Source organism: Myotis nattereri (assembly GCF_964212035.1).
Source record: "Myotis nattereri genome assembly, chromosome: 13".
Taxonomy (NCBI): Eukaryota; Metazoa; Chordata; class Mammalia; order Chiroptera; family Vespertilionidae; genus Myotis; species Myotis nattereri.
In genome coordinates, this window is record NC_138088.1 from 46,603,817 (window position 1) to 46,614,376 (window position 10,560).

A 10,560-nucleotide genomic window follows, 5' to 3' on the forward strand; every position below is an offset into this window, starting at 1 on the left:
CATCTATCCTCAGTCCTTCTCAAGCAGCATAGATGTCATCGCAGTCATTTCTCTGGGAAATGAAATTGATCCTTGCATTTCAGGGTTGCACAGTTAACTTGGCCAAAAATAAATTCAGCTTATGCATACATCACTTTTACAAGACCTCTTTATTCTGAAATAGCAAGTGGCATGTGTGAATTATATTTGGAAGCTACAATATCCATCCATTTAGATAAATAGGTAATTACAGTGACGAATAGCAGCTGTGGTATTAAGGCGCATACAGCGAGATAAGTGTTAGGGACAGCAGCCGAAGTCTGCCTGTGCTTCCATGTGGGAATTACAGAGTGATTAAATCGATGTTATGTGTTCTGAGACTTGCTGGGGAGAAGTAAAGAGGAAAAATTATCCCATAAAAAGGAGGCAGCTTCTGCTTTGATGTTTGCCTCCCATTGTCTCTAAGGGAGAAAACAACGCAGAGGAGTGGGCTGGGGTATATGTGTCTGCTTTAATCCTGGCAGGAACCTCTCTACCCTGTGGGTATTGCTTGATCAGATTAAAGAACTACTGATGGGTTGACTTTCTTTCATTGGACCCCACCACAGGTTTTTCTATGGTAAGTTAAAAGGCATGAATAAAAGAGCACTGAACTAGGAGTTGAATGAAACATCAATGTGTATGATCAACTTGGATCTGCTAGGAGACTTTGGACACAGCTTTCTGTCTCACTATCCTCTCCAATCTAAGCGAATGATACCAACTACTGTTTTGGCTTCACAGGGCTCCGGGAGACCCACATTGATAAAGATGTCCCAATAGCCTGTCCACTGATTGATCATGGTCATTTTCCTGCCTATGGACCCTGGTTACTTCCTCCATGAGGGAGCATTGTCACATGTCACGCCTTCCCATGAAGCCTTTCTCTTTTTTTCCCCTAGATCGTGGAGATGTTGTTTAATGCTCTAAACCAAAACTTGGTCCAGTTTGAACTGAAGCCAGGGGTTCAAGTCATTGTGTATGTCACACAGCTGACGTTAGGTGAGTGCCTGTTGGGATTCAGGGGGAAGTGGGTATGGTGATCTGTTCTCTTGGAAAGAAGAGGGAGGAGACAGTCAGCAAATACTTCTCCATAACTTCCTGGAAAATGGCTTTATGGCAGGGCTCTTTTGCATGGTGAGGATTAAGAAAGATTAATTACATCTTTCTCAAGGCTTTCTGTTGAGGTGGCAAGAAGACTTTCTTAGAAGTGACCTTGCTATTGAATCCCTGGATGATCTTGGAGAAAACCTACAATTTCTTTGGGCCTTGAATTTTTTAAAAATTTGAAACAGTCCAGATTATATTAGGCAGTCCTCAAACTGTCTCAGTTTCTGGGATTTTTTAATTCTATGAATGTTCATTGGGAGGCCAGATGAAATTACTTTAAAACCCCCTTCTATTTACAATGTAGAAGTTAAGGTTGAAACGATGATCAACTCTAGTTGGTTTATTTGTAAAAGTAATAAAAGGAGGCATGTTCCTTTGGGCATCCACTGCTGGATCTCTGAGAGAGCCTAGTTGCTAAATGTCCCTTTTTGCTGTAAGAGTTTTCAGATGTGGAGATTCCAGATATGCCCATCCAGCAATGTTTCACCAGAGCAGTGTAAGAGAAGAGACTGAAGCATTGCAGCAGTGTTTAACCCAAAGTTCCCAATGAGCCAATTGTAATCGTGTTAACGGACACTCGGGCTAAGAGAAAGACTTTCACATCCTCCTTCTACTCCCCTTAACTGAACACACATTGCTCAGTTTGTACCAAGAGCAGCAAATCTCTCCCAGAAGAGCAGAGGCGTTTACTTTCCTGAAGAAGCTGTGATGGGGGATACAGTTTGTCATTGAAACTGGGGATCCTGTGCCCAGATAGCGTGCAGGGCAACCGGAGACTGGATATACAGATGGAACCCAGCTGGCCTCCTTTCTCCGAGGGGTACTGCTTTTCAGCTAATAGCTTCCAAGTGAGCATGTTCTTCCTTCCTAGCTCCATTGGTGGACTCCAGTGCTGGGCGCAGCAGCTCAGCCATGCTCATGCTCTTGTCAGTGGTGTTTGTTGGTCTGGCTGTGTTTCTGATCTACAAGTTTAAAAGGTATGTGCTACTATCAATTTTACCCTTGGGGCTAGATTCATGGGAGTTGATTCTTCCTATAACTAACATTCCTAAACTCATCCCAACTATGTGATATTAATTCTCCTTGAAGCTCTATTGGGGAATGGGGAAAAGTGGGAATGGTTGAGGGTCAGGGAATAAGTTTAAAAATCTGAACTCTATCTAATTTATAACTATATTGAGTTAGGGAATGAAGGGGTAGTTTATGTAATCAATTTATTTTCTTCAAAAGAAGTGTAAGGAGTTTTCAAACTTCACCTAAAAATTTCTAAAATAAGGTCTCAAATATCCAGGATATCTTTTTCTACAAGTTAACAATCATTCAGGGTGGATAGAGAAAATTCAGCTAAAATCTTGTATGCACAAGTACAAGAGCACACACAAACACACACACACACACACACACATTTTCTTAGTTTGTGCAATAGCTGTACAGTATCTCTATTTAAATTGGCTGCTGAAAATATTTAACCTCAAAATATCCCCATCACTCCTTTCCTGTGTCTAAAGGGAACTTGATTAAAAAAAACAAAAACTAACTATACATGTATTCAGAAATTATATTTGAAGGCCACAAGAGGAGTGATATAATAGGATACTTATTAAAAACATGAAATTAAAATCAATAATTCTTTACCATTATTTAGATAACGTAATATTTCTATCAAGAGGTGGACTAGTTAAGAGTGTGAACTCTGAAATAAGACAGACCCAATTTTAACTTTTGCTATTTGTAACCTGGGACAATTAGATATTCTCTCTAAGCTATTTTAGTTTTTTTCATCTATAAAAAAGTGTATAATACTTTATAGGCTTGCCATATAGTTCAAATGTAAATATCTATACCAAGTACATTCTAAATAATCAACAAATCTATGTTATTATTATTATAGATAAAAAGGAACATGCCTTCCAGAGGTGCCTTCTGTGTCACAAACTGGCACATAATAGGCTCATAAAAATATTACTGGTATAGAAATGTACTTCATAGGAATATCATCAAATGAGGTTTGAAAGCATACTTGGGCCTGTGAGTGTTTCCAGATACTGAACACAATGATTTTAGATTTTGGAAGAGATCAGTGTTAAAGGTGCTTCAGTATACTCCTTCCCCAGAATATATATTCTGGGGAGAGGGAGAGAGATAGAAACATCAATGATCAGAGAGAATCACTGATTGGCTGCCTCCTGCACACACCCCCGCCCCCCACTGGGAATCAAGCCTACAACCCAGGCATGTTCCCTTGACCGGAATTGAACCCAGACCCTTTGGTCCTCAGGCTGATGCTCTATCCACTGAGCCAAACCATCTAGGGCTCCCCAGCACCCTTCAGCACTCCTCTCATGTATATCTCAGGCTTTACAATATCAGTTTACTCAATATCCATCTCACAATTAAACAAAACAGTAGGAATCCTTCAACACCACCAGAAAGGCAGAGTGAGATTCCCCTTACTACTCAATTTGTAGAACAGTATGTGAGTTCATGTCCACTTGAGGGAGGATGTGTCAGCCCACCTGCATGTTCTCTTTGAAAATGGGGAAACCTCTTTAATATTGCAAGTAGAGAGAGCAAAGATTCAACATAGAAACATTCTAGTCAAGACAATGCCCATTTATGGATGTACTCCAGTGACATGCAAAGCACACTTTCGTTCATTCAAGGATTTGGTTGTGTGGAATCCTGGTGGTTGCTGGGGCTTGAAGATCAACTATGCTACATTTGTTCTTCTGGCCCCTAGAACTCCATAATAGCTGAGGCCAAGGGCCAATAGAAGTCCTGCAGAGAAGTACTTGTGTCAGATGTCTCCAAATTAAAGCAAGACTTATCCTATGACTTAGAAAGTTTTCTGTTCTCTTATAAATGCTGCTACACTCCCTAGACAGCCAACTCATTAATGTAGGCATCTCTAAATGTGTACACTTCAATACTCAGATCTATGCCAGGTAGTGCCATCTCTGAATTATTCCCTTTATAGTCCTCAGATAGCAACCAACCCTTTCTATGCCCCTTACAGTGAATCATGCAGCCAAGGCTACATTTAACAAACACCAGACAAACTGGATAAACAGCAGAATCAGCTAAGAGTTACCAATCAGCAGTTATTTATTTATTTTTATTTTTTTAGCCACCTTTTCTAGAAGTTTTCCTCCCAATGTCCAAGCCTTTGGTGGAGGTCTTGTTGGATCTTCTTTTATTTCTTTGGTTTCCTTTCCTCCTTATCACCTGGGACTCCAGTGATGGCTCTATGGAGGGTCAGGTTCTTACCCGAGTTCCAGAGTCTCCTTTGCTTCTTGCATTATTGTCCCAAAGAACTTTCTGCAATGATGGAAATGCTCCATAATCTGTACTGTCCAACACAGTCATCACTAATATCATCGAGGAACTGAATTTTAAATGTTATTTAACTTTAGTTAATTTAAATTTCAATTGCTACACCTGCTTAGTCAACACTTTGATAACACGGTGTAGGGAAAGGGCAATTCTGTTTTTGTTTCCAGATCCCTGGCCATGCTGAGTTTTCAGACCCAAAACTTTCTCCCTTTAACCCCCAGCACAAACTCATTAAACCATGCATTCATTCAACAAACATCCATTGAGTGACTTCTGTGTGCCAGGGCACTGAATCACCATCTCAAGATCCCAAGTTTTCCCTTAACAGGGGAAGGAGAATAGAGGTACCATGAGCCCCAAGCTTCCTCCGAGTAAATATCACCCTGTCTCTCACATTTGATCTAATTCTTGTATAGAACTGATATTATCTGGCATTTTAAGCAATGTAATTAAAAATCATTATGAGATGACTTTTATTTCCTGAAAACTCTGCCTACGAAGACCTCCTTTCCATAATATAGATTCTTATTTTTTCTGATTATACAACAAAACTTTTGTGCTTTTATATTTATTTCAGTACTTTTTTTTTTTCAGTAAGGCTTTCATCATATCTGAAGCCTACTTCACTTTTTCTAAATTGTCTCCCAGGTGCTCCTAACACTTATCATAGTTGAAGCAAACAAATAAAAACTGAAGTTTTTTAGAGGTCACTTGGGCTGATCCATCTTACTGCTCTTATTAAAATGTATATGAATGGGTAGCCCAAGAGATGCTTCTAAACCTACTTCCCATGTTTCTTTGTTGAGTTCAGTTTTGACTTAGGTTCTGAACATTCCTTCAAGTGGCTGTGTTAAGAAATGAAAACTAATTTAACAATTTTTAAATGTTGAAAATAATAACTTCATTTCCTTCCAACCATCTATTAAAAATGTTGAAAAAAATCTGTTTTTAGAGACTGAAATAAAGTGGGCAAACTTTCTTAGAGCAAATTTATTCAAATTCTCACAGATATCATTCAGAGAGCAGGAAAGGGTGGGGGTGAAGTTACATAGGCTTGTATGATCCGAAATGGTTTTTCTGCCCCCAGCACCTAATAAATATTACAGTTGATCCCAATGTTCATGAGTAATATGTACTTTTATGATTAAAGGAAATCTCAGTCACTAGGCTACATTTCTATTTAGATGAGAAAGTAGGGGCCAGCATGAGTTTTTAATTGGACACATTTAGAGAGCCTGAGGTTCGCTGCTTCACATAATCTGTTCAGTCATGGTTCTTGTAAATTATGTTTGACTGGTTCAGACCAGTATGAGTCAGGAGGACATTTTCCTTAATTATGGAAAGCAACCATTAAGGACATGAAAACTGAATGTAAAGAAAAGGTAGAAACTACCCATGTTTTAAGCTTATCTTTTGGATCTTTCCTTCTTAAATAGATATAGAAATGCCTTATTAAGTATCCCTACACTCTATATCCACTAATGGTTGGAGTTGGGAGGAGAATGTAGAAGTTTGAACATATTACTGGTTGGTGCCAGGACAACAGAGTGACTCTCCTTTAGAAAGGCACAGAATGTTCTGGATTGGGGTGGATGTCAGATGTCTCAAGTTTTGATAACATCTGTGCCAGTAATCAGCTTCATGAAATGTCTGTACAACAGTCCCATTTCCTCCTCACTTAATGAGGTAGAGAGATCTCTTCTAGATGTAGTATTCTATTTTTTTTTAATGTCATCATTTTGTCTGAGAACATAATATGAAAATAGAAAGAGCCCAGGATTTGAGGTCATTTATTTATTTATTCAACAAATTCTTATTGAATATAAACCATGTGCCAAGTACTGTGCTAAGTTAAGTGTATAGCAGTTAAGATAAAAACACAGGCTGTATGAACATTGGGTTTTTAGTCTAGTTAGAAAGACAGAAAGCAAGTCAACAAACATTGCCTCTTACATCGCCCTAAACCAACACCCTATTCATTTATTTCATAGACACTGTCTCATTACATTTATAGGAGGAAAGGTTGGGTGGTCAGGAGAGACCTCTTGGTAATGACATGTAGGCCCAGTTCTGAAAGACAGTATCATGAGAAGAGTGGAAGGAGATGTGTTGCAGACAGAGGGAAAAGTTGCTTCAAAGTCCCCAAGATGGGGATGAGTTTGATGTATTAGAGTTTCACAACTTGAAGTTTAGGTCTCAGACCAATGGCATCAGCATCCCCTGGGAGCATGGCAGAAATGCAGAATTTCAGCCCATCCTGTCCAGACCTATAGAGTCACAAATGGTTTGAGAAGCACTGGATTATAGGAATTCAAAGGAGGCTACAGAAGCTGGAACACAGTGAGTCAGGAGATAATAGATGGGGTCAGGAGATGATTTCTTTGAGATTTTCACTGAAACCTGCCAGCTCCTCTCACCTCAAGCCTGTCTGCCTTGTAAACCCACTACTTCTGTGTCTTTGAAGGAAGTTAATTAGCTTCTCTTAATCTTTCCTTTAATCCTCTTTACAATCCTAAAAGGAAGCTAGTGTTATTCCTATTGAACAGATGAGGAAACTGACTATGGAAGTACTTAAGGTACTTAGCCTATGAATAGTGTTCTGGATAGAATAGCAATGGCTGTATGTCCTTTATTTTGTAGCTTTTCATAAAGGAGACCAATTAAACTGATGCAACCTTAGGAAAAAATGTCTTTTTACACTGATACAACCTTATGAGTCTCAAAGTCCAGCTCCTTTAAACACATAATAATGGATACATGTTTTAAGGCTTTTAGTGCATACCTGATGGACAGCATTGCCCTTCTGTTTACACCTGCTTGGTTATTACTACAGAAGAAGGTGCATTCCTTAGGGAGTTCTGTGGCTTACATGTCCCCTGGGCATCTGAGTCTCTGGCCTTATGTCTCTTGGCCTCATGACCCCAGTGTCTAAGTGAGCAGCCCCTCTTCCTGACATTGGCCTGTCTTATTAAATAGCTTCTTCCCCCTGATTATCATCAAGGGTTTCCAAATATCCACTTTCACATGCCCTGTGATCATAATGTGATTTTGCTCCTGTGCATGTAGGAAAATCCCCTGGATTAACATCTATGCTCAAGTTCAACATGACAAGGAGCAGGAGATGATTGGGTCAGTGAGCCAAAGTGAAAACGCCCCCAAAATCACACTCAGTGAATTCACCGAGCCTGAGGAACTGCTGGACAAAGAGCTGGACACCCGGGTCATAGGTATGTGTGCTGTGTCCTCTGTCCTCTAGACACTAGGTCAGCCAACCCACTGGGCCTGCTCTTCAGATACTACTAGAACTGGCTACAATGACATAGACACATTTGAAAATTTTCCCACCACCTCTGGCCCATCTGAAATTGGCAGAATTTTTCCCCTTAAAAGTAGATCAAGAGTAAGGAAGAGATGAGACCAACTATCCATCACTGTTGGACTTTTTCTCCTTTAGAGCAAAAGAATCATATGTCCTAATTAATAATCACACATATAGGCTCTGGCATTAGATGGTCCCGGGTCCATTTTCTTGCTCAGCCAATCCTCTTGGTCTACCATCCTACTTGCTCTCTGTGCCTCGTGTTCCTCATCTGTGACGTGGGAATAATAGTACCTACCTTCTGAGATTGTTATGATAATGGAATGATATTACATCATTAGCACAATGCCTGCCACATAGTAAGTGTTCAGTGCACGTTGGCTATCACGATAGTTATTAGTAGAGTATACGATGGCAAGGTATTGCTTCTACCCTGTGTGCTGGTGTAGGGGGTAGCAAACATTAAATATAGAGGAGGTGAGCCAGTGAGCTGATAGGATAGAATATCTAGGTATCCTATGAAATCATGCATATTAAGCACCTGTTCAGGGTGGCTTGGTATTTAGCAAAAATAAAACAAAGACTCCTGCCCTGGTGAAATTTACATCCTTCTCTCCCTCTGTCTTCTCTTCCCTGCAGGGGGCATGGCCACCATTGCAAACAGCGAGAGCACAAAGGAGATTCCCAACTGCACTAGTGTGTAATGCCAACAGGCCACGTGGTCACCCATCTTTCTGGCTTTTTATTTTTTATTATTGCTATTATTATGGGGAAAAAATGAAAATGTCTTTTTTACCCTTTGTTTACCAAGGGCCCCTTCATAAATACCAGGCAGATTTTAGCTTTGGGAGGCAAAAACATTCTTAACTGATTGAAATGAGATGACAAAGAATAAATGGCCGTATTTGTGCTATGGGCAAAGTACGTATCTTCCCCTAGCCTTCTTGCTTTATTCTGCAAGGACTCTCTTTTCCCTTGTGGGTCTCTGTCTTTTTACTGTTAAAGTTGGGTTGGCTTTTCATTAACCTCCATTCCTCCAAATCACCAACAAACCCCCCACCAGCGCACTTCCCTAAAAGGTAAACCATTTCCCAGTTAGATGTGCGGGAGGTTAGTTGGTGGGGAGTGGGTATAACTGCAAGAAGCGTGCACACTTTTGTGAAAGAGGCCCTGCCTCGTGCATGTCAATAGTGAGGCTACCGATGGCTTATTGTATATAATTACAATGTAAATAGCTTTTTATTTCCTGAGAAATAATTTAATGTTTAGTAAAAAAGAAAACAGAAAAAAGAAAGACGCGTGTGTTGGCTTATGCACTCACCCTCAGAGCTGACCAACCCCCAGGCCTGGTTGATGTGTTGGGTTCTGGATGCTCTCCAGTTGTCTGTCACAATTAACTCTTGCATCTCTGTGTCCATGCCATAGCCGGTTTCTACTTATGTATATAAGGGGGGTGGAGGGGCTTCTTTGGGACAATTGGTAAAGGAAGGACTATAGTAACATCGTAGAACATGGAGTTTTATTGTTCCATCAGTGACATGGAAGAAGTTGCAAGATGAAGCCCACTAGAGACTTTAAACTGAGATCCAGATGGGCGTACAAAGGTTCCCTCCAAAAGGACAACATTGAGGATATCAGCCTGAGAAAATGTTCTTCTCTAAGGAAGCCAGGCAGTGGATCTGAAAATGACAATGATTCTGCTTCCTGGTTGGATTCCAAAGAAATGTATAATGTTTATGGGGAATTATTCGGCTGTTCTTAGCTAAAGTTAGTCCTCTGGGCAGTAGGTGAAGCCCAGTGAGTGCCTCGCGGCATGGGAGGAGTTAGAGAGGTTGGGAGGGAGGTGGTATTTGTGGAATCACGAGTCCATGCAAATCCGGTGGGTCAAATAGGGGTCTAGTCTTTAATGATATTAGTCAAAGATGATGTTAGCAAAGCTGTGCTATTTGCTTGTCAGATATACACACCTTCCTTAAAGTCAAATGTCTGCCTTCAGTTCCCTTAAGATAGTTCTTGCCTCTGGAGTGAGTGGCTTCCAAGGCCAGCATTCTCTTTTCCAGCACCCCAGCCCTTTCACACATGTATACATGTCAGTTGTTTTCAGTAGGGTCACTTTAAGCCATGCTGTAAGCATTTTTATTTTATTTTATTTTATTTTCAGGCTCAGCCTGTGCACACTGTTTTAGAAAATGATATACTGTATATATATATGGGAGGAAAGGCTGAATTTTTCCCTGTTGATTTTTGTAGGATGTTGTTCACATTTCTCTCTATGAGACCCTGAGAGAAAGTGATTTACAGAAATCTGACTGGCTGCAGCTTAGATCAGGAGTAGGTGTATTTCTCAAGATCGTGCTTTTTTGTTTCAAGGGTTAAATGGGGCAGACAATTGCAATACTTGTACTACACACTGGAATACAAATGCATGAGTCATATCTATATATACAGTATATGTACATATACTGTTCTTGGTTTTATTGTTCCATTTGAATATTTCTACTGTATAAAAAAGACAGTGGTTTTGAAATTGTTGAAAATAAATGTATTTTTGTACATCAAAGCTACATATCTGTCTGAGATTTCTTTCGTCAGTTTTCTTTATCTATTGTATCAGCCAACTATTGCTGCAATAATGCTACATGGCAAAAAAAAAATCTAGTAGCTTATAAGAACAGATATTTATGCTCTGCTCTCAAGTCTTCAGGTTGGCTGGTTTGGCTGAGCTCAGTCGAGACTGACCGAGGCCTCCTGAGCTAGCTTGGATGCAGGCTTCAGTCTCT

The 10,560-nt window shown here is 40.1% G+C and overlaps 1 protein-coding gene across 1 annotated transcript in view; it reads left to right on the forward strand.

The window, feature by feature from the left end:
- SORCS3 (sortilin related VPS10 domain containing receptor 3) overlaps positions 1 to 10,344 on the forward strand; it is a 523,227-nt gene extending 512,883 nt beyond the window's left edge. The window contains exons 24-27 of the mRNA XM_081104642.1: positions 921 to 1,020; positions 2,000 to 2,105; positions 7,528 to 7,688; positions 8,420 to 10,344. Of these exons, the coding sequence (XP_080960768.1) occupies positions 921 to 1,020; positions 2,000 to 2,105; positions 7,528 to 7,688; positions 8,420 to 8,484 (432 nt within the window). The 3' untranslated portion in view covers positions 8,485 to 10,344. The remainder of the gene's footprint in view (positions 1 to 920; positions 1,021 to 1,999; positions 2,106 to 7,527; positions 7,689 to 8,419) is intronic.
- Positions 10,345 to 10,560: the final 216 nt, after the last annotated feature.